The sequence below is a fragment of the Mauremys reevesii genome, linkage group 14 (genome assembly GCF_016161935.1).
Source record: "Mauremys reevesii isolate NIE-2019 linkage group 14, ASM1616193v1, whole genome shotgun sequence".
NCBI classification, from domain to species: Eukaryota; Metazoa; Chordata; order Testudines; family Geoemydidae; genus Mauremys; species Mauremys reevesii.
The window spans coordinates 3,293,644-3,317,875 of record NC_052636.1 but is presented as its reverse complement, the minus strand read 5'-3'; the positions used below and the strand labels follow the sequence as shown (position 1 = coordinate 3,317,875).

Here is a 24,232-nt window from a genome sequence, read left to right as displayed (position 1 = left end):
CAACTTTTCTACAAACTGAAGCCTTGACCAAAGGACTGAATGACCTATACAAACTGTGGATGTGGTCCAGATGGACTTTCAAGCCAGATGGTTCTTACTGCTAAGAACCTGATATATAGATTTCGGAATGTATCTGACTGCTTTCCTATTTAACAACTCCTTTCTTTCTTTTCTTTTATAATAAACCTTTAGTTTACATGCTAATGGATTGGCTGGCAGCATGGCCAAACCTATACTGACCTGGTAACATGGCTGACCCTTTGGGGTCAGAAGAACATTTTGTTTATGTGAGCAGAGTTTTAAAATAAGTTTTTAAATAACCTCTCACTGTACTGGACCTAGATGCTGACTGGGAGTCAGAGAACTGGAATGCAATAAAGGGGGTTGTGTGATTTCTTTTTTCAGCTTCTCGATTACCCATGCGGGGAATCAAAAGCACAGTTTTAGGAGCGTCTGCTCTCCCTTTTTCAGCCTGCCCTAACCTTGGCATTTTCAGTGAGAACTGCCCCTGGCCCACCAGGTCACACTAAGCACTGAAGTTAAATTAATAGAATCTTTTTTATGACAAAGTCTTATGAGATCAATTGAACTCCATTGTTTTCTTTCATCTGGGCAGGGTTTCCAGTTTCCATACCTGATGTGATCTCCCAGGTGGAACAAGGGGAAGAGCCATGGGTCCCAGTCCTCCAGGGTTCAGAGGAAAGAGAGATCCTGAGAGCTCCCTGCACAGGTGAGGAAATGTTAAACCAACTCAGAATCTGTAAGTGCCTGAAGGAAACATCTGGGATACCCTACAAAACCCTTGGGAGATCTCTCAGTTCATTATTTTTCCTAGCAGGGGTCGTATCCTCAGGGTAACTATAGCTCATGGCTTCCTGTAGATCCTAGCAGACACCAGGCAGTAGCTGCCTCCCTTCCCCATGCGAATTTGAATGGGGTGTGAAGACCAAATTGATCCCCTCCTCTCTCCTACTTGTGTTATGTTTATAAGAAGCACAAGGGATCTTTTTCAGTGGAAAAGGCAATACACTGCATTTATTGAAGATACAACAATTAGCATATGCAGTCAATCGCACCCCACACAAACACTGTCCTGCCAGTCGATGTTATAGTTACCCGTCCAGAGTATGGATCAATCTTGTGGCCAGCTAGGTTGATCACACGTAGGAGGAGCCAGGTTGTGTCGGACGCGATATGATGCTCTGGGGAATTCTTGGCAGGACAAACCCAAAGTTTCATGGCAAGGCACCCTGTTTATATAGTGATTTTCCTTCTTTGGGACCAATGAGTTTTGCACCGTCATGCATTAATCAATTGTTGTTTGACGAGTGCTTGTTTTCTTAAATTGTCCTTTTCATCCTTTATCTCTTTCTTTCATCAAGTTCCTCAGGGAGTTACCCATGGTGGTTTTGATTACAGCTGTCTAGTCCCCCCTGATAGGTGCCTGTCTCATCTTTAGAGTCGTCAATCTGCCCTCCTCTGACATTTCAATAGGGGCGTGTTGCAGCCTCCTGGTGCCCTTACGTCTGTCTCCAGTTCCTCCCTCGTACATCTGGTTCAGTGATGGCCTTCACACTTATCTCTTAACACGTACATTCCTCATTCACACACACAACAGATTTAATTTACGCACAACATTTTCAACAGGAATATCAAATTGCAATGCAAAAGAAAACAATCATGGCATTCTTTTACTTATTTTAAAATGCTAAACCTACAACAAATTGGTGACCCTCAAAGGTCTGTTACTGCCTTGATATCAGTCCAGACACAGATTCTGGCTGCTGTATCTCTGCCCATTGGCCCATAAGGCCATTCCTTTCTGCTATTCAAAAAGGGTGACTTGGCAGGATATGATCAGATCATACACCAATATATTTAATACATGCTACATTCTTATTCTTTATCCTTCATTCTAAATTATATAAAATACAAACACAAAATTCTACTAGTACATTTTGGGGAAGTGTTTGGGGGATTTCCGTTCCCGATTTTTATTTGACCTCTCTCCAGCACTTGTTTTGGTTTGGTCTCCCTGTTTGAGGTTTCTGTCTCTATCACAGCAGGTGATGCAATGGCATGTGAGAAAGAGGAGCAGAATTCTCAGCAGGAAAATGTTGAGCGAGTGGATAAACACAGAGACTTATCACAAAGACGGAAAAGGAATGTGTCCAGGAGTCACGAGCAGGGAAAATCCTGTGAGATTCGGCACAGACCAGAAAGAGAGCAGGGAAACCAGCCAGTGGAGAAAGTGGGTAAATTAATTCCATGTGAAGGAACTCAGAAGGACCTCAAGGAAAGCACAACACAGCAGGAAATCCTCAGGGGAAAGAGAAAAAATACATGCACTGAGAGTGGGAAAAACTTACGTCACTACTCAGCCCTTATAAAGCATCAGAGAATCCACACAGGTAAGAAACCTTGTGAATGCAGTGAGTGTGGGAAAACCTTCAATCGCATCTCAAACCTTATTACTCATCAGAGAATCCACACAGGGGAGAGGCCCTATAAATGCAGTGAGTGTGGGAAAACCTTCAATCACAGTTCTCACCTTATTACCCATCAAAGAATCCACACAGGGGAGAGACCCTATGAATGCAGTGAGTGCGGGAAAACCTTCAATCACAGTTCACACCTTCTTAGGCATCAGAGAATCCACACAGGAGAGAGACCTTATGAATGCAGTGAGTGTGGGAAAAGCTTCACTTGCACTTCAGATCTTTTTCAACATCAGAGAATCCACACAGGAGAGAGGCCCTATGAATGCAGTGAGTGTGGGAAAAGCTTCACTACCAGCTCAGCCCTTTCTGAACATCAGAGAATCCACACAGGCGAAAGACCCTATAAATGCAGTGAGTGTGCGGAAAGCTTCCCTAGGAGTTCAGCCCTTTCTGAGCATCAGAAAATCCACACCGGTGTGAGACCCTATGAATGCACTGAGTGTGGGAAAACCTTCAATCGCATCTCAGTCCTTAGTAGGCATCAGAGAATCCACACAGGGGAGAGGCCTTATGAATGCAGTGAGTGTGGGAAAAACTTCACTCACAGATCAGCCCTTTCTGAACATCAGAATATCCACACCGGTGTGAGACCCTATGAATGCACTGAATGTCAGAAAACCTTCAATCGCAGCTCGAACCTTATTAGGCATCAGACAGTCCACACAGGAGAGAGGCCCTATAAATGCAGTGAATGTGGGAAAAGTTTCACTTGCACTTCAGACCTTTTTCAACATCAGAGAATCCACACAGGGGAGAGGCCCTTTGAATGCAGTGAGTGCGGGAAAACCTTCTCTTGGCACTCAGCCCATGTTAGGCATCAGAGAATCTGCAAGGGAGATCAACACTATAAAAACCTCTAGGGCTATCTGTACTTTATGTTAATACTTTTCCTGATTCCCACATAGTAACTTTTAAAGCTGTTTGAACTGTTTGCAGCACCGTTATCCCTCAGCTTGTCTGGATGAGTGGCCCATTTTTGCCTTTCCCCCTGTTTTGAAGTTGACCCGTTTGTCCTTTCTATCAACTCCATTGTCCCTTGTGTAATTCAAGTGTGCCCTTCCTATCCGGAACCAGGGAGCATCATATTACTTCTTTACCTCTTTCCTACTTTGAAAGATTAAAAAGTGTGAAAAGAGAAGTATCTTTCCTCATGATGCAGACATTCCCACATAGGAGACCCCTTCCACCAACACACATGGCAGAAGATCCTGAGATATATGAACTTACAGACGTATTTGGGACCTATGTTGGGACAAACCACAATTTGAGCCAAGGTTCAGTTGTTGGCAGTGGGCATTAAAAGAAAACTAACAGATATAAGAATTTGTGATCTTTGAATATGTTCTTGTTACCAATGAAAATGAAGTTATAGGTGAAGTTATTGGTTAAAGAGTAAGAGACTAATTGTGTGATAATCTCAATTATTTTGGAAAACTGAAAGTTCTCTTACAGCAAATGATGGCTAATCTTGAAAAGTTAATTTGATTTAATTTACCCCCTGTAATTTAAGGCGTTCTGGTAGAAAACCTAACTTCAATGGTTGGGGTGGAAGAATGTGTGTGAGAATGAGTGTATAAGAGAATATTGGCCCAGTATCGACTTTAATTTTTTGTATTTCAAATAAAACTTACTTTGCTTAGCTTTAAAGTTAATTTCTATTAAAAGGAAATTACTCGAGGAGTCAAGTTGCATCAGATTTTACCCACTTAGCCTGTAAGGGTCACTGACTTCCCCACTTCTCTAATTTGCAAAGGAAAGGCATGAGATCTGTCATAGGATGTGTCCAGCAGGTAGGAAAGTTGCAATCATCAACCATCAGTATCAAGGAAAAGGCTGATTACTCCGTTTCCTTTCATGTCAAAAAGCCACCTAGAGGCTGATCTACACTGAAAAGCTATGTTGACATAGCCACATCTCTCAGGAGTGTGAAAAATCCACGCCACTGAGAGTAGTAGTTAATGTGACCTGAGCCCCAGTCTAGACAGTGTTAGGTTGTCAGAAGAATACTTCCAGTGTTTGAAGGGTAGACACAGCCTTAGACAGATTGATCCCCTATGGGAATCAAGTCATGACATCAATTCCAATTTTGACCCATCTACTCGTATGTGAGAAAGCTGCTAGTATGGAGGGCTGAGCCAGCTGTCGGATCACCTGGTTCCTCAACTGTAGCTACAGCTCTTAGTGCCCATCAATCCAAAGACAGGAAGAAATGGAGAGTTCCAACCATTGTCATTTTAGTGTAGTTGGAGAAAAACATAGTTCTCACTCTCTGGTTGGGTTCAGCAAAGTCAGATACTTTATTTCTCAAGCAATTTCATAGAAGGGGAGAGTGCGCTAGGACACAGGGTTTCCCTTCCTAGGCAGGTCTCTCTACAGGTAAACAATTACAGCAGCATTTATACCTTTTGTTACATACAATAATAAGTAACAGCTGCATTTTGTTTATACATAGGTCCTCTTGATATCTTATTTTTCTCACTTCTATTTAGACACTAGTCTACATTCCTCATTATCGACACAAGGTCGCAACAACAACTCACACAGTTCTTTCCCATTCGCCTCACACAATCCTCACTTCTACAAATCTCGCGTTATTAGGGTTACAGCTAGCCTGACTCTTGCTAACAGAGACTGTCATGCATTGAAATCCCCTTCAAATCCCTATCAGTTCTTGCTCTACTTCCACATCTCCCCCCTTTTGTACTTCTAGTACAACAAATATTCTCAAACCTCTTTTTGCATTAAGCCATGGATTTCAGATTCTACATCAGATGTTTTAACCTTAGGGGTTTTAATTGGATGTAATGACAATGCATGATTAGCCTGGACATGAAAGGTATTACTATTATCACATCCTTTACAACAACAACAACAACATAATCCTAAACTAAATAACAACAATACAAGCAGTAACATTCTCACAGTAATATGATGGGGTTGTTGTACAGTTTTAGTCATAAAGCACAATACATCATACTTAGTACATAAAGCAGACACTCTATAAGCTGTATGAAAGGCATTCTTTTCAACTTGATATATATTTTGAAGCATGTGACTTTGCCCTTGTACTTCAGAGATTCTTTGAACCTCTGGTAACAATGAAAGCAAATCTTGAAACCGATCAGGTACTAAACTAGTCCAATTAAAGGGTATCTGGAACTTAAGGGCTACTTGTAAAATGCTATCTGCAGGCCAGTAAATAATATGATTGCCTGCAGCAGTAGTGAGATTAAAACGTATGTCTTGCAACATGGTGGTTTTAACATACACACAATTATCATCATTAGCTTGAAAAAGTAGGTGTCCTGTCAGGGTAGTTCCTTGTCCCCTACCCTCCCAGCAAACATTATCATGAACAGTGACAACTTCCCCTGGTTTCACTTTACGTATACACTAAAGCTGGGGGGATTCTAATGGCCAAAATTTCCATTGATTCCCTAACCCCATCCAAATGTTGAGTGTTATTCCAGGAGCGCTAACAGCAAATCGGCTAGGCATACCAGGTGGTCTAATCTCCCAGCAGCTACATCAAACCCCTGTGTAGCTAACAGGAATGAACACAAACACTCCCTTGTATCTGAAGAGATATTTAGTTTTACGACAAGACTAAAGGGAAAGAGAGCCGGCGAACAGGGCTGCTAACAGGGGAGTTTGAGTGGGAGTTTACAGGGGGAGGCGGAAGGGGGCGGCACCGTGTTTCCTGTGGTCCCCAGGTAGGACCGCCGAGCGAGGCCGAGACAGCAGCAGCCATGAGCCAAGCAGCAGAGGATACACTGAGGATGATAGCATGCAGCAGCTGCGGTATGTACATGGTCCTAGCGGGGGACCCAGAACAGTACTATGTATGCATGAAGTGCCGCCTAATAGAGCTGCTGGAGGAAAAGTTCCAGGGTCTAGAGCTGCAGGTAGAAACCCTGGTAGAGCATAGAAGGGGGTTCGAGCAGCTGATGGAGCAATGGCAAGCAGTGGCTGAAGGGGAATGCCCAGGAGTACAGGGGGAAGCAGGGGTTAAGGCCAGTGAGGGGGGACTGCCAGATGAGGAATATGGTCGGTGGAAGCATGTGACCGTGAGAAGCAGGCAGGGGAAAAGGAGAGCCAGTGAGGGAGAAATAGAGCTAAGGAACAGGTTTGAAGGTTTGGAGAATGAGGAAGGTGGTAGCTGACAGTGGGAGGGCAAGGAAAAAGAGAAGAGCGGCTAGTCTGATAGAAAGAGGGGAGGAGTCGATGGAGGCAGCACCAAGTCTGGGCCCAGGGAGGATGCAGGATGGCTTAAGGGGAACCACAAGGGATGATAGGAATGGAAGGAGCTTGCAACCAGGGGGGACGGAGGATAGGTTAGAGGACCGCACTGTCCCCAGGCAAAGGCAGGTCTATCTGATTGGGGATTCCATACTGAGAAGGTTGGACAGGCCTGTGACCAGGGCTGATCCAGAGAACAGAAGGGTGTGCTGTCTACCGGGCGCTAAAATACGGGATGTGGACCTGAGGTTGAAAAGAATCCTAAGAGGAGCAGGTAAGAACCCATTGATCATCCTTCATGTAGGAATGAATGACACGGCTAGATTCTCGCTAGAGAGGATCAAGGGAGACTATGCCAGATTGGGTAAGACGCTCAAGGAAATCGAGGCTCAGGTGATTTTCAGTGGGATTCTACCTGTCCCTAGGGAAGGGCGCCAAAGGGGTGACAAGATCGTGATGATAAATAGTTGGCTGAGGGAGTGGTGTTACAAGGAGGGCTTTGGGATGTATAGGCACTGGGAGGCTTTCGGGGACAGAGAACTGTTCTCACGGGATGGGCTCCACCGAAGTAGGGAAGGAAGTAGAATTCTAGGAGGGAGGCTGGCTCATCTGATTAAAAGAGCTTTAAACTAGACATTGGGGGGGGAGACGGTTGGGAGAGGTCCAGGTACTCTCCACGCCAAATTTATACGTTGAGAGTGAGAACAACAGGATAACAACAGATATAGCCAGAGGGGGAGGGTTAGGTATAAGGAAGAGGGGGGAACGGATACTAGACCGGCAAGTCATACTGGTAGTACTGTGTCCCTACCAAGTTGGGTGAAAAGGGTGAGAGGAGCCAAACAGCAAAAATTAGGATGTTTGTTCACCAATGCGAGAAGCTTAGGTAACAAAATGGAGGAACTGGAGCTCCTGGTCCGAGAATTGAAACCAGATATCGTAGGAATAACCGAAACATGGTGGAACGGTAGCCATGACTGGAGTACAGGTATGGAAGGGTATGTGCTGTTTAGGAAAGACCGAAACAAAGGTAAAGGTGGGGGAGTAGCATTGTATGTCAATAATGAGGTGAAATGTAACGAAATAACTAGCAATGCAATGGATAATACGGAGTCTGTTTGGGCAGTGGTGACATTGGGGAAGAAAACTACTAGAGCGTCCCCTGGGATAGTGATGGGGTGTGCTATAGACCGCCGGGATCTAGCCTGGATATGGATAGAGAGCTCTTTAATGTTTTTAAGGAGGTAAATACTAATAGGAACTGTATGATCATGGGAGACTTTAACTTCCCGGATATAGATTGGGAAACAAATGCTAGTAATAATAATAGGGCTCAGCTTTTCCTAGACGTGATAGCTGATGAATTCCTTCATCAAGTAGTTGCTGAACCAACGAGGGGGGATGCCATTTTAGATCTGATTTTGGTGAGTAACGAGGACCTTGTTGAGGAAATAGTTGTAGCGGACAACCTTGGCTCGAGTGATCATGAGCTAATTTGTTTCAAAATAAATGGAAGGATAAACAAAATTGCATCTGAGACTAAGGTTTACGATTTCAAAAGGGCTAGCTTTACTAAATTAAGGCGACTAGTTAGGGAAGTGGATTGGATTAACATATTTAGGGATCTAAAGGCGGAAGATGCCTGGGGTTACTTCAGGTTGAAGTTGCAGGAGCTGTCAGAGGCCTGTATCCCGAGAAAGGGAAAACAGTTTGTAGGTAGCAGTTTTAGACCAAGCTGGATGAGCAAGCGTCTCAGAGGGGTGATTAAGAAAAAACAGAAAGCGTACAAGGACTGGAAAATGGGAGGGATCAGCAAAGAAACCTACCTTACTGAGGTCAGAGGGTGTAGGGAAGCAGTGAGAAAGGCAAAGAGCCGGGTGGAGATGGACCTAGCGAAGGGGATTAAAACCAATAGCAAAAGGTTTTTTAGCCATATAAATAGGAAGAAAACCAAGAAGGAAGAAGTGGGACCGCTTAAAACTTTAGACGGAGTGGAGATTAGGGATAATCTTGGCATGGCACAATATTGAAACGAATATTTTGCCTCGGTCTTTAATGAGGCTAATGAAGGGCTAAGGAATAGTGGTAGAGGGACTGACGGGAATGAAGATATGGGGGTAGACATTACGGTATCTGAGGTAGAAGCCAAACTTGAACAGTTTAACGGAAGTAAATCAGGGGGCCCGGATAATCTTCATCCTAGAATATTAAGGGAATTGGCGAGTGAAATTGCAAGCCCGTTAGCGATGATTTTTAATAAATCTCTAAACTCGGGGGTTGTACTGTTTGACTGGAGATTAGCTAATATAGTTCCTATATTCAAGAAGGGGAAAAAAAGTGACCCAGGTAACTACAGGCCTGTTAGTTTAACATCTGTAGTATGCAAAGTCATGGAAAAATTTTTAAAGGAGAGAGTAGTTACGGACCTTGAGGCCGATGGCAACTGGGACAAATTACAGCATGGTTTTACGAAAGGTAGATCGCGCCAAACCAACCTGATCTCCTTCTTTGAGAAAGTAACAGATTTTTTAGACAAGGGAAATGCGGTGGATCTAATATATCTTGATTTCAGTAAGGCGTTTGATATGGTACCGCATGAGGAATTACTGGTTAAATTGGAAAAGATGGGGATCGAAATGAAAATCCAGAGGTGGATAAGGAGCTGGTTAAAGGGGAGACTGCAGAGGGTCGTATTGAAGGGTGATCTGTCGGGTTGGAGGGGAGTTACCAGTGGAGTTCCTCAAGGTTCGGTTTTGGGTCCGATTTTATTTAATCTATTTATCGCTGACCTCGGAACCAAAAGTAGGAGTGGGCTGATAAAGTTTGTGGATGACACCAAGTTGGGAGGTATTGCCAATTCGGAAAAGGATCGGCATATCCTCCAGGGAGATTTGGATGACCTTGTAAACTGGAGTATTAGTAACAGGATGAAATTCAATAATGAGAAGTATAAGGTTATGCATTTAGGGATGACTAACAAGAATTTTAGTTATAAGCTGGGGATGCACCAGTTGGAAGTAACGGAGGAGGAGAAGGACCTAGGAGTCCTGGTTGATCGTAGGATGACTATGAGTAGGCAATGTGGTGTGGCCATTAAAAAAGCTAATGCGGTCTTGGGATGCGTTAGGCGAGGTATTTCTAGTAGAGATAAGGAGGTGCTAGTCCCGTTATATAAGGCGTTGGTGAGACCTCATTTGGAGTATTGTGTGCAGTTTTGGTCTCCCATGTTTAAGAAGGATGAATTCAAACTGGAATGGGTACAAAGAAGGGCCACTAGATTGATCTGAGGAATGGAAAGCCTGTCGTATGAAAGGAGACTTGAGGAGCTCGGTTTGTTTTCCTTAACCAAAAGAAGGATAAGAGGAGATATGATTGCACTCTTTAAATATATCAGAGGGATAAATACCAGGGAAGGAGAGGAATTATTTCAGCTCAGTGCTAATGTGGACACGAGGACAAACGGATATAAATTGTCAGTCAGGAAATTTAGGCTTGAAATTAGACGAAGGTTTCTAACCATCAGGGGAGTGCAATTCTGGAACAGCCTACCGAGGGAAACAGTGGGGGCAAAGGACCTCCATGACTTTAAGATTAAGCTGGATAAGTTTATGGAGGGGATGGTATGATAGGATAACGGGTTGAGTCAATAGGTCAATAACGTGCCACACTGGTAATTAGTACAAAGGGTCAATGTTGGGATATTGTTAGCCTTTTCCAGAGGGTCTGGCTGCAGAGTCTTGCCCACATGCTCGGGGTTCAGCTGATCGCCATATTTGGGATCGGGAAGGAATTTTCCTCCAGGGTAGATTGGCAGTGGCCCTGGAGGTTTTTCGCCTTCCTCCAAAGCATGGGGCAGGGGTCGCTTGCTGGTGGATTATCTGCTACTTGAAGTCTTTAAATCATGATTTGGAGCATTCAACAGCAGAGTCAAGGGAGAGAATTAGTTCAGGAGTGGGTGGATCGGCTTATGTGGCCTGCATCTTGCAGGAGGTCAGACTAGATGATCATAATGGTCCCTTCTGATCTTGAATTCTGTGATTCTATATACGTATCTGATTTGTAAAACGAAGGATCCCTTGCATATCTGTCTATTTAAATTCATTATGTTTTTGACGTGCCACAATTATTAATGCATTAATAACTTTGTTGACTGTCAACAGGTACAAGCCATCTCATCAGTAGTTTCCACTGTCATTCTCTCAGGCAGAGCTACTCAAATGAAAGTGAAGGTAAATGCTAACACATTTTCATACTGAGCATGAGAAAAGCACAATTTCATTCAGTGAGTTAAACACAGTGTGAAACAGCAAATGCAGTGGTATGTTTGATGTGGAGGAGTAGTCTAATAGTAAGACATGCAATGAATTTGGGAAATACAGTATAATGTATATTTCATGGTTTGCTTCACTGGAAACTATAATTGAATTTCTAATTTTTTAAATAAACACAGAGTGAATTACTTCAAAATGATATATTCTTGCTTCCTTACCACACACCAGGTCATTAGGTTATTGCGGTAAGATGTTTTGTATTGTACTATAATTTCCCTTGTTGCGGGTTTTCAGTGAGTTCAGTGCATGCAAAGGAAAGAGGAGTGTGAATGTTATAAAAAATTGCTACTGTCACTTTACATTGTTCATGTATCCTGGAAGAATACATTCTGTAAAGAATTGATTGATTTCACAATATGCTTATATCTTGTGTGTTACTGAGACATTACAAATGACAATATGTTAGTTGCATAATGATTGTTGATAAATCAGTATAAAGTTTTTGAAAAAAATCTCATTACCAATAAAATTTGTGAATATATTGAAACTTACAGATAGTCTTGATGGAAAAAAAGGGAATTTCAGATATGAAAGAACATGCCTGAGGAATTGGAGGTGATTTATTAGATACTTACTTTTACATTGGACATTAACTGTTCCATTGAAATTTTTTTAAAAGGGAATGTAACAATAGTGAGACTAATATCTTCCTGTTAGCTACAAGTAAACATTGAAACAGCATGTACTTCTACTGAATATGCTTAATAATGGACTTTGAGTGATTTGACTCTGGGGAAAGACTTCACAGAATGTGGACACGAAACAGTGGCATGTTGCATGTTTGAGAATGTGTTATTATCAACATGGGGCACAGCAAATCAGGTGATACATTGTGTAAGTGTGAGACAATAATATGAAAACAAGTGTGTATATATGTGAGCAATAAGTCATTTCAATTACTATTAAAAAGAGAGAGTATGGATTTTTATCTATGTCCAGAAACCAGAGGGGGGAAAAAAGGAAAGCAAAGCTCATTTCTGCAGTCTGCTAATGTACTCTCTAAAAATTTCAGAAACTTCATCAAACGATTAACTAGTAAATCCTCATCTGATTGGAACAATAAAATTGTTCAGCATGCCAGACAAAGTGATGGCCACAACTGCGGACCACTCATCTTAAAGGTATTGAATACCAAATTGCAATTAATATTGGTTATGTATGTTTACTTATCCATGTTGAAAGTAAATGCCAGAGATTACCAGTGGGCACTGCACTGGTGTCCTTGCCAGGGTGTACAGGGTGCGCTTCTGGCCCCAAGAAGGGATGGGGTCTCCAGTGGAAGGTGCGGTGCTGGGGGGACCAGATTCTACCAGCCAGCCCTTCCTGACAGCTGCTGCTGCAGTGGCCAGGAACACCAGGCGCTTGTAAATCACCGTAGCCCAGAGCCCCTTTCGCTCCCCCACTGTAGGCAGCCCTGCCAGAAGCGTTCAACAGCATTGCCGGACCCTATGGCAGGGCCGCTGATGCGGGGGCGATGGGATAAAGGGGGCAGCGCTGTTAAAGCATAAAGCACTGCCACAGCGGAAGTGTCATGTCAGCCATGTATGGGCCGGAACCAGTGGCCAGTTCTTACCGGTACACTGGACCGACCCACTTTCACCTCTGGTAATTATAATGTGTATTCTAAATATCTGTGTTGCTAGTTTGCAGAAACGTATTTGCAGCACAAAGACAGCAGTGCGGTAGAAACAACACAAGAGGCTAATACTGCGTTTAGAAGACATATAGCAATTCTTCTAATGAAGGAGTCAGGTAATTACTTTCTTCCATGTCTTGTGGACTCATTGGGCACATGTGAAGATAACATGAAGAGTGGAACTTTGTCACATAGTAGACAGTTCTCTTAATACCCCTAAAGTGGGATATCTCACAGGTTTGGTTCTCTAATGGTGACTATGAATCAATAATATCTTTAAGTACACAAAAATTTGAATGGGGTGAATGATTGCTATTGATCGACCAGTTGTATGAAATTTGCATTTTTAGATACAGGTGCAGTAAAGTAAAAATTTGAGAAAATATGATTCCAAAAAAAGAAAAAAAAGTTCAAACCATTGACTGGATTAAAATATTGACAATTAATAAATCAAGATTTGCATTTTCAGTGTTGGTCGTACCATATTCATCATTTCATAACGCTATATTTATTTTTAAGAAAGCGTGGAGGACTACTGCATATACTGCAACTTTATCAACTGTGAAAAAGAAAATGAGGATTGCACGATGGTAAGAAACATAGTATTGAATGAGAAATATATGCCATAAACTGGTTAAGGATCATGATTCTTGTAAAAATTCCACAGCAGTAATCATTTTCTTCATGCTGATAGTCATATATTAGGTAACGCTCCCATGTGGAAGGAATAGCATGAGTGAATGCAAAGTATGTGTAACATTATAACTTCTGCAATTTGATTTCTTAATTGTTACTTATCAAAGGTCCCGTGTGATTCTTGCAAGAGGTGGGCACATATACCCTGCATTACAGAAGGAACCAATCAAGAAAACCTGACAGATGAGAAGAAAGAGTACAGCTGCAAGAAAGGTGCATAGTTCACTTCATTACCCCAAAAAAACCCCAATAGAAAAACCCATAGTTTAAATGCCTCTTGTCCAAAACATAAAACTATATTTCTTTGGGTTGCATTATGTATAATCAGAATTTGATAAAATGTGTTTTTACTTGAAAAAATTATTCTCTGTATTTTTGTCCATATATATAATGGAAATTATAAAATTATAAAAATAAATGTAAAAAAAGGAAGTGGTCTCATCATGGGCGTTCTCCATACCCCCAAACCTTACCTCCCTTTTCACATACTCACACACAAACAAGGGAAAGCGCGCGCCTCAATCATCCAATAGGTCAATTTGGCACATTAGCCAGGAGGAAGCAAATCGTGAGCGTTTTTGACCGCAAACCCCATCCCTCCCGATTTGCAACCATCCCTGGACCAGTGACAGGTGCACAACCATCCCCGGACCAGTGACAGGTGCATAGGCAGCCAAGTCATTGGAAATAATCAAGGAGGAAGCCAGTGGAAAAAATGAATGGGACCACTCTGGTTACCACCTTGGGGTCAGGGGAGTGCTCTGTACCCCCAAACCTTACCTCCCTTTTCATGTATTCACACACAACAGTGATAGAGCATGCCTCAAGCATCCAAAAGATCAGGGTTCGGCAACCTTTCAGAAGAGCTGTGCCAAGTCTTCATTTAGTCTCTCTGATTTAAGGTTTCGCATGTCAGTAATACATTTTAATATTTTTAGAAGGTCTCTTTTTAGGGCTATAATATATAACTAAACTATTGTTGTATATAAAGAAAATAAGGTTTTTAAAATGCTTAAGAAGCTTCATTTAAAATTAAAACGCAGAACCCCCCAGACCACTGCAATAGGTCAATTTGACACATTAGGCAGGAGGAAGCAGAATGTGTGTGTTTTCGACCACAAACCCTGTCCTTCCTGATTCGCAACCCCATGGACCAGGCGGCAGCAAGTCCTGAGCAGGAGCCCAGATGGTCACGTTGTGCAGCAGAAACTGCAACTAGTAGCAAAACGCGAGGGTTTCGCAATGTGTCGTCACACCGGGGGCTGATGGTCCCGGTTTTTTGTCCTCCCTCCCGGCTCCTGCCTCCTTCCTCCCAGCGCCTCCCCCGCTCCCAGCCCCTCCCCGTGCCCCGCAACCCCCCCCGCTCCCAGCTGCTCCAGCCCCGACCCCCAACCCGCCCCCGCTCCCAGCTGCCCTGGCCCCTCCCTGTGCCCCGCAACTCCCCCACTCCCAGCTGCCCCAGCCCCTCCCTGTGCCCTGCAACCCCTCCCAGCTTCCCCAGCCCCTCCCTGTGCCCCGCAACCCCCTCGCTCCCAGCTGCCCCAGCCCCTCCCTGTGCCCGCAACCCCCTCGCTCCCAGCTGCCCCAGCCCCTCCCTGTGCCCTGCAACCCCCACTCCCAGCTGCCCCAGCCCCTCCCTGTGCCCCGCAACCCCCGCTCCCCCAGCCCCTCCCTGTGCCCCGCCCCATCCCAGCTGCCCCAGCCCCTCCCTGTGCCCTGCAACCCCCGGCTCCCAGCCTCCTTCCTCCCAGCGCCTCCCCACTCCCAGCCTCCCCAGTGCCCCGCAACCCCCGCTCCCAGCCCCTCCCTGTGCCCCAACCCGCCCCGCTCCCAGCTGCCCCAGCGCCTCCCTGTGCCCACAACCCCCGCTCCCAGCTGCCCCAGCCCCTCACTGTGCCCGCAACCCCCGCTCCCAGATGCCCCAGTCTCTCCCGCAACCCCGCTCCCAGCTGCCCCAGCCCCTTCCTGTGCCCACAACCCCCCGCTCCCGGCTGCTCCAGCCCCTCCCTGTGCCCCACAACCCCTGCTCCCAGCTGCCCCAGCCCCTCCCCATGCCCTGCAACCCCCTGCTCCCAGCTGCCCCAGCCCCTCCCTGTGCCCGCAACCCCGCTCCCAGCTGCCCCAGCCCCTTCCCGTGTCCCGCAGCCCCCCCGCTCCCAGCTGCTCCAGCTCCTCCCTGTGCCCTGCCCCCGCTGCTCCAGCTTCCTCGGGCTGGAGCTGTTGGCCCCGCCCCCCCACCGACCCCTGGGGCTGTTTGGGGGGGGCTCACTCAGCCCCTCAGGAGCCGGGGGGGGGGAGCAGCTGAGCGGATCCTGCCCAGCAAACAGCTGATCGCGTTTTGCTACTAGTTGCAGTTTCTGCCGCACAACGTGACCATCTGGGCTCCTGCTCAGGACTTGCTGCCGCCTGGTCCATGGGGTTGCAAATCAGGAGGGACAGGGTTTGTGGTCGAAAACACTCACATTCTGCTTCCTCCTGCCTAATGTGCCACATTGACCTATTGCAGGGGTCTGGGGGGTTCTGCGTTTTAATTTAATTTTAAATGAAGCTTCTTAAGCATTTTAAAAACCTTATTTACTTTATATACAACAATAGTTTAGTTCTATATTATAGACTTATAGAAAGAGACCTTCTAAAATATCAAAATGTATTACTGGCATGCGAAACCTTAAATCAGAGAGACTAAATGAAGACTTGGCACAGCTCTTCTGAAAGGTTGCCGAATCCTGATCTTTTGGATGCTTGAGGCGCGCTCTTCCACTTTTTTGTGTGTGAATACATGAAAAGGGAGGTAAGGTTTGGGGGTACAGAGCACTCCCCTGACCCCAAGGTGGTAACCAGAGTGGCCCCATTCATTTTTTCCACTGGCTTCCTCCTTGATTATTTCCAATGACTCAGCTGCCTATGCACCTGTCACTGGTCCAGGGATGGTTGCAAATCGGGAGGGATGGGGTTTGCGGTCGAAAATGCTCATGATTTGCTTCCTCCTGGCTAATGTGCCAAACTGACCTATTGGATGATTGAGGCGCACGCTTTCCCTTGTTTGTGTGTGTGTGACATTATTGATATAAACTGGGACCATATAGAACATGGTTTGCAACCAAGGTCCTGTAGTGGCACCAAATCTTAGGGTAAGGGGGTCATATAAGGTGGCTAAGACCAGGTTATGGGTTAGTGGTTATGATTATGCTGTCTGTATGTATGTATCGTTTTGTAGTTGAAGTTATAAGTATTGGCTCTGTATTGTCTGTATTTTGTATTTGTGCTCTGCTTCTGGGTGACACCGCAGACAAGTTGGTGTTAGCTCTGATAAGTTCGCTTGATGGCCTACTAAGGACCATCAGCTACACAATCGACCCATGGAGAGAAGGCAGATACGCCTTGTGTAACTGAGCAAAGTATGCAGGGACTTGTCCATGTGACTCCAGACTCCATTTTGCTGTAATTTTCCACAGTAAGGACAAAGAGGTTCTTACACCTGGAAAAGCCTATATAAGGCTGATGCTTCATCTCCATCTTGTCTTCAATCCTGCTTCTACCTCTGGAGGGATTTTGCTAGGAAATGAAGCTCTACACAAGGGACTAGTGACCCATCCCAGCGGGGGATGTTCTCCAGAGACTTGATTTGAACCTGCAGTTTACTCCATCACTGCTACAAGCCTGAACCAGTGATGAGCTGCCAAAATCTTAACAACGGGTTCCCTATAAAAAGTTCTGATTTAACAACAGGTTCCCTATAAAAAGTTCTGATTTAAGGGATGTGCGACAGCATGTATTTTTTGTACCAATAGGGTTACCATACGTCTATATTTTCCCAGGAGGTGATTAAGAACCGAAAAGCCTGACATGTCCAGGAGAATACAGATGTATTTTAACCCTACCTAAAGTTCTTTTTTAAAAAGATGGGGCTGAACTAGAAATGAGCTCCGTTTCACATGTGTGGGTGGTGATCAGGGACAGTCTCAATTTTTGGGTCTTTTTCTTATATAGGCTCCTATTACCCCTCACCCCCGTCCTGATTTTTCACACTTGCTGTCTGGTCACTCTAGGGTGTGCACGTGTGGGTCCCAGCTGCTCCCTGGCCCCCCCTCATTAAAGCAGGTGTGCAGGGTTACTGCCCTGGGAACTGCAGGGCACCAGTGGATGTGGGGCTGGCTGCAGATAGGGACGTGGGGCAGGGCTAGCTGGAGGCAGGGAGTGACACGGGCTGGCTGTGGGCAGGTGATGCAGACGGGCGGGCTGCGGGTGGCTGTGGGCAGGCAGAGGCTGGCTGCGGGCAGAGGGTGGCTGTGGCAAGGGCTGGCTGCGGGCAGAGGGCGGCTGTGGGCAGGGGCTGGCTGCGGGTGGCTGTGGGCAGGGGGTGGCTGCGGGCAGCTGTGGGCAGAGGCTGGCTGCAGGCAGGGGGTGGCTGTGGCAGGGGCTGCAGGCAGAGGCTGGCTGCGGGCAGAGGGTGGCTGTGGGCAGAGGGCGGCTGTGGGCAGGGGCTGGCTGCGGGTGGCTGTGGGCAGGGGGTAGGGCAGAGGGCGGCTGTGGGCAGGAGCTGGCTGTGGGCAGGGGCTGGCTGTGGGCAGAGGGCGGCTGCGGGCAGGGGGTGGCTGCGGGCAGGGGGTGGCTGTGGGTAGCTGCGGGCAGGGGGGTGGCTGTAGGCTGGGGCGGGCTGGGGCAGGGGCTGGCTGGGGTGGCTGTGGGCAGGGGCTGGCTGGGGGCAGAGGGCGGCTGGGGCAGGGGCTGGGGCAGGGGCGGCTGGGGGCAGGGGTGGCTGTGGGCAGGGGCTGGCTGGGGCTGTGGGCTGGGGCTGGCTGGGGGCAGGGCAGGGGTGCAATGGGGTGGCAGGGCAGGGGTGCAGACAGGGGCAGGGCAGGGGTGTAATGGGGGCAGGGCAGGGGTGCAGACAGGGGCTGGGGGCAGGGCAGGGGTGCAATAGGGGTGGCAGGGCAGGGGTGCAGACAGGGGCTGGGAGCAGGGCAGGGGGTGCAGCCAGGGGCTGGGGGCAGGGCAGGGGGTGCAGACAGGGGCTGGGGGCAGGGGGTGCCAGGGGGGTGGCGGGGCAGGGGGTGCAGACAGGGGCTGGGGGCGGGGCAGGGGTGTAATGGGGGTGGCAGGGCAGGGGTGCAGACAGGGCTGGTGGCAGGGCAGGGGTGCAATGGGGGTGGCAGGGCAGGGGTGCAGACAGGGGCTGGGGCAGGGCAGGGGTGCAGACAGGGGCTGGTGGCAGGGCAGGGGTGCAGACAGGGGCTGGGGCAGGGCAGGGGTGCAATGGGTGTCAGGGCAGGGGTGCAATGGGGGCAGGGCAGGGGTGCAGACAGGGCTGGGGGCAGGGCAGGGGTGCAGACAGGGGCTGGGGGCAGGGCAGGGGTGCAATGGGGGTGGCAGGGCAGGGGTGCAATGGGGGCAGGGCAGGGTTGCAGACAGGGGCTGGGGCAGGGCAGGGGTGCAATGGGGGTGGCAGGGCAGGTGGTGCAGACAGGAGCTGGGGGCAGGGCAGGGGTGCAGACAGGGGCTGGGGCAGGGCAGGGGGTACAATGGGGGGTGGCAGGGCAGGGGGTGCAGACAGGGGCTGGGGGAGGGTGGCAGGGGGTGGCTGCAGCGTGGGGCTGCAGGCAGGGGGCTCTGGGCGGGGAGGCGCAGACACTCACACGGGGCTGGGAGCAGCAGGAGGCAGCCGGGCACCCACCAGGCAGCAGCAGGAGCCCCAGGGCCAGAGCTCCAAAGAGCAGCAGCAGCAACAGGGCCAGGAGGCAGCTCACGTGGCTCCCGCAGCGCAGCGCCCCCCGGCGGCCGGGAGGAGGAATTACAGGCTTCCCAGGCAGAGCCCATCAAAGCTTCCCTCGCAGGGAAGCTAGTTAACAAGCGGTTCTAAAACCGCTTCTAAATTTAACAACGGGTTCGTGCGAACCGGCTCCAGCTCACCCCTGGCCTGAACTAAGAACTTTGTCATTACTGCATGTAATTGATTCCATTTAACCAATTCTAGCTCTCATCTCTACCTTTTTCCCTTTATGAATAAACCTTTAGATTTTATATTCTAAAGGATTGGCAACAGCGTGATTTGTGGGTAAGATCAGATGTGTATATTGACATGGGTCTGGGGCTTGGTCCTTTGGGATCGAGAGAACCGTTTTCTTTTATTGGGGTGTTGGTTTTCATAACCATTCATCCCCAGGATGAGTGGGTCTGGTGGTGATACTGGGAGACTGGAGTGTCTAAGGAAATTGTTTGTGTGACTTGTGTTACCCAGTGGGGTGAAACCAAAGTCCTTTTTGTCTGGCTGGTTTGGTTTGCCTTAGAGGTGGAAAACCCCCAGCCGAGGGCTGTAACTGCCCTGTTTGAACAATTTGTCCTGAATTGGCACTCTCACTTTGGTCCCACCAGAACTGCCTCGTCACAGTGTGAATAAGTGAAAAGGGAGGTAAGGTTTGGGGGTACAGAGGACGCCCCTGACCCCAAGGTGATAACCAGAGTGGCCCCATTCATTTTTTCCACTGGCTTCCTCCTTGATTATTTCCAATGACTTGGCTGCCTATGCAGTGGTCCGGGGATGGTTGTGCACCTGTCACTGGTCCGGGGATGGTTGCAAATCTGGAGGGATGGGGTTTGCGGTCAAAAACGCTCACGATCTGCTTCCTCCTGGCTAATGTGCCAAATTGACCTATTGGATGATTGAGGCGCGCGCTTTCCCTTTTTTGTGTGTGAATACGTGAAAAGGGAGGTAAGGTTTGGGGGTATGGAGAACGCCCATGATGAGACCACTTTCTTTTTTTAAATCTATTTTTATAATTTTATAATTTGCATTATATATATGGACACAAATACAGAAAATAATTTTTTCAAGTAAAAACATGTTTTATTAAATTCTGATTATACATAATGCAACCCAACGAAATATAGTTTTATGTTTTGAACAAGAGGTATTTAAACTATGGGTTTTTCTATTGGGGTTTTTTGGGGGGTAATGAAGTGAACTATGCACATTTCTTGCAGTTGTACTCTTTCTTCTCATCTGTCAGGTTTTCTTGATTGGTTCCTTCTGCAATGCAGGGTATATGTGCCCACCTCTTGCAAGATTCACACTGGACCTTTGATAAGTAACAATTAAGAAATGAAATCACAGAAGTTATAATGTTACGCATACTTAGCATTCACTCATGCTATTCCTTCCACATGGGAGCGTTACCTAATATATGACTATCAGCATGAAGAAAAGGATTACTGCTGTGGAATTTTTACAGGAATCATGATCCTTAACCAGTTTATGGCGTATATTTCTCATTCAATACTATGTTTCTTACCATCGTGCAATCCTCATTTTCTTTTTCACAGTTGATACAGTTGCAGTATATGCAGTAGTCCTCCACGCTTTCTAAAAAATAATTATAGCATTATGAAATGATGAATATGGTATGACCAACACTGAAAATGCAAACCTTGATTTATTACTTGTCAATATTTTAATGCAGTCAATGCTTTGAACTTTTTTTTATTTTTTGGGAATCATATTTTCTCAAATTTTTACTTTACTGCACCTGTATCTAAAAATGCAAATTTCATTCAACTGATCGATAGCAATCATTCACCCCATTCAAATTTTTGTGTACTTAAAGATATTATTGATTCGTAGTCACCATTAGAGAACCAAACCTGTGAGATATCCCATGGTAAGTGCTCCCTCCTCCCTCCCCCACCAGAGTAGCAGCAGCCACCTGGGGCTCCCCTGCTTCCACAGCCCTGGCCATGTACATAGCTGCCGGAGCCCTGGGGAAGCGGCAGGGCTCCAGTGGTTATTTAAAGGGCTGGGGCGATAGAAGCAACGGGAGCCATGGACTTTTTAAGAAGCCCACAGATCCCCACAGCCCTACCCCAGGGCTCCAGCAGTGTGGCTGTGGTGGCAATTTTAAGGGCCCCCGGGCCCTTTAAATTGTCCCCAGGAGAAGCTGGGCCACCTCGGTACAGTGCACTGACTCTTGCCAATACACCGAACCGGGGCTTGGGTGCGGGACCCTCTTAGGGGCAGGGCCCGATTCAGGGGAATTGGTTGAATTGGCCTAAAGCCAGCCCTGCCAGTATATCCAGGACATTACTAGCACACTTTTCCCCCACCAATACCTAGCAGTTGCACTGTCATCTCCCATAGCTACTTACGTTGCAGCTTTATTGTTAAAACTAAATTGGGAAGAAAGACGACTGATTCAGAACTTGTTTAATGGTTACTTTATTGCTAAAGGGTGTAGCGGGGTGTAGACTTGGAGAGAGGAAGGTTTCTATGATGTAGGCAAGATCAAGTATTTTATCCAAAACCAGAAGATGAATGGTACTGGTCTTCTTGGTGTCTGACCTTGAGCTATTGTCAAAAGACTCTTCTCCTTCCTCATATTTTGGTTGAGGATTCCATTGATAAAGGGATTGGCCTCAAAAACCTGGTTGTAGGACTCTTCCACGGTGTAGTTTTCATCTTGGGTTGCCCGGTCCTAATTATAGTAAAGCATGTACTTTAGTCTTTGTAATTATCTGCTATAACTCAGTAGCTTTTTATGAAGGCAGGAGTAAAATAAAAGTAGCTGCAAAAGTTTCATACTTAACTAATACTGAAAATGTACATAATTTAAATCAGACTCCTAATCTTAATTTTTGCTTAATAAATAAATCCATAAGAAAACTATGTTGGGAAACTGCTATAGGGAAGTGCACTTCTCCTATATAGGTCATAAGGATCCTATCTGTCTGAAACTGGCTGCTCTTTCTTTCTTTGATCTGCAGAATGACTGATGCTTTTCAGACATCAGTTGTGGGTACAGAAGGGTTTCATTGCATCTTCTCTCTTGGCACCAGCTACTGTTCTCCCTTCTTGTTGTATTGATAGTGGGTGGGTGTGTCTCACCTTTCTTTAAAATCACATATGCTAGGGACAGTCTTGTCCTCTTCTCCTCTCCTGATGTCAGTGTAGATGCAGGCAGTGCAAAATGTACTACAGTCATATAGTATCTCAAATGCAAAGCTACATTTCAATGATCTGAGGTTTGAAGAACCATGTGGAACTAGCTGTTTTACGGGATGGCTCCATTTCATTCCTGTAGTAACATAACTGGTGATAGGAAAGCAGGGAGAGAGAGAGGTGTGTGCTCTGCAAGGCTGCTGGCCACGGGGCCAATGGGTGTGGGTGGGCTGGGTAGGATCTCGGGAGTCACATCTCAGGGATCTGCCCCGCTCCCCAGCACTGCTCCAGCTCTGAGCTGTCTCCACTGCCTGGGATCTGTGGGGCCCCACCTGCCTCCCCGGGGGGGAAGAGCCACCTGGGACTGGTGCAGAGGCTGGGCCAGTCTCAGCCACTCACAGGGAACAGTCGGGGAGGGGGGAGGCTCAGCTGGGTCCTGAGGGAGCCTGGCCCGGGTAGGCTCTGCTCCTGCTCCAGCCTGGCTGCTTCCACCACTCCCAAGGGGCCGGAGTTCTCCTGCCCCAGGACCAGCTCTGGCTGCGCTGCCAGCTCAGCATGGCAGACACAGTCACCTCCCATCAGGGACGGCTACTGTGGCTGGGGGTTAGGGTGTGGGAGAGTAGGTCTCTAGTGGGTCTGGGTAGGTGCTGGGCACTGGGGGGAGGGGAGATCTGTGAGAGTTGGGGGGCTGTCAGTGGGGGAGATCTGTGTGTGTCAGGGGCGCTGGAAAGTGTGGGAGTCTGTGCGGGGCACTGTGCAGTTGTGGCGGGGGGGCACTGGACAGTGAGGGGATCTATAGTGGGGGCTCTGGGTGGGAAGGTGCGGGGCCCTGTGCAGTTGTGGGAGGGCTGTGGGGGGTCTTCAGCTGGGGGGCACTGGTCAGTGAGAGGATCTGTGGGGGGGTTCTGAGTGGGTGGGGGAGTGATCTGGGAGGGCACTGGGCAGGGGGTTTGTGAGGTCTCTGGGTGGTGCGGCACTGGGCGTAGGGAGTCAGAGGTGTGCCGGGCAGGGGTTGGTGGGGTCTCTGGGTGGTGCGGCGCTGGGCGTAGGGAGCCGGAGGGGTGCTGGGCAGGGGGGTGGTGGGGGTCTCTGGGTGGTGTCTGGCACAGACCGAGCGGCGCTGCGGGGGCGGGGCTCGGACAGGCGGGGGCGGTGCCTGGAGCCCGGGAACCCGCCCCCGGCCTGACACGCGGCAGAACCGAGACAGCCGGTGCCCCCCCGCCCGGCCCCCCCAGATCTGCGCGCGCAGCGGGGGGCGCGGCCCGAGGGGCCCCTGTTCCCCAAACAGGGGTTTGTCCCGCACAGGGTCTGGCATCGGCTCCCCCCCCATTTCCCCCCGGCCCCTCCCCCGCCGCCCCCTGCAGCAGCTCGACCCCCCCCCCCGGCCAGTGAGTTTCTGCCCCCCCCGCGATTTGCCTCCCGGTGCTTTTAACCCCCCCCGCGGAGCGGGCAGCGAAGCGCCGGAAGCAGTGAGGGCAGAGAGCGGGCAGCGGCGACAACGGAGGTTGCTGCGCATGCTCCGTTCGGCTGCGCATGCTCAGTGCAGCCCAAGTAGCGAATCCGGAGCGGGGGCTGTTTCTGTCGTTACACCGGCCCCGTCATGTGACTCCTTCCCCCCCCTCCCCCGCTGGGTGCGTCACTTCCGGCCGCCGCGGCGGGAGCTCCTGGCGCGCGACAGAACCGGTAAGATCCGAGCGGGGGGCGGGGAACAGACACCTGGGCCCGAGACCCCCCCCCGCCCTGGGCCGGGCGGTCCCGGTGCGGCCTCCGTAGCGGGGGGGGAGGGAGGTGAGTGTGTGTCCGTGTCTCGCACCTGCCCCGGGGAGCGGTAGAGCTGGGGGGGCTTGTGACCCCCCCATCATAACTGGCCCCCCAGCCCCGACCCCGCCCCCGCAGCAGC

General features: G+C 48.4%; 1 protein-coding gene across 1 annotated transcript in view; it reads left to right on the top strand.

The window, feature by feature from the left end:
- LOC120381422 (zinc finger protein 850-like) overlaps positions 1 to 24,232 on the top strand; it is a 105,851-nt gene that overhangs the window by 51,187 nt on the left and 30,432 nt on the right. The window contains exon 2 of the mRNA XM_039499611.1: positions 2,356 to 3,297. Within this exon, the coding sequence (XP_039355545.1) occupies positions 2,356 to 3,297 (942 nt within the window). The remainder of the gene's footprint in view (positions 1 to 2,355; positions 3,298 to 24,232) is intronic.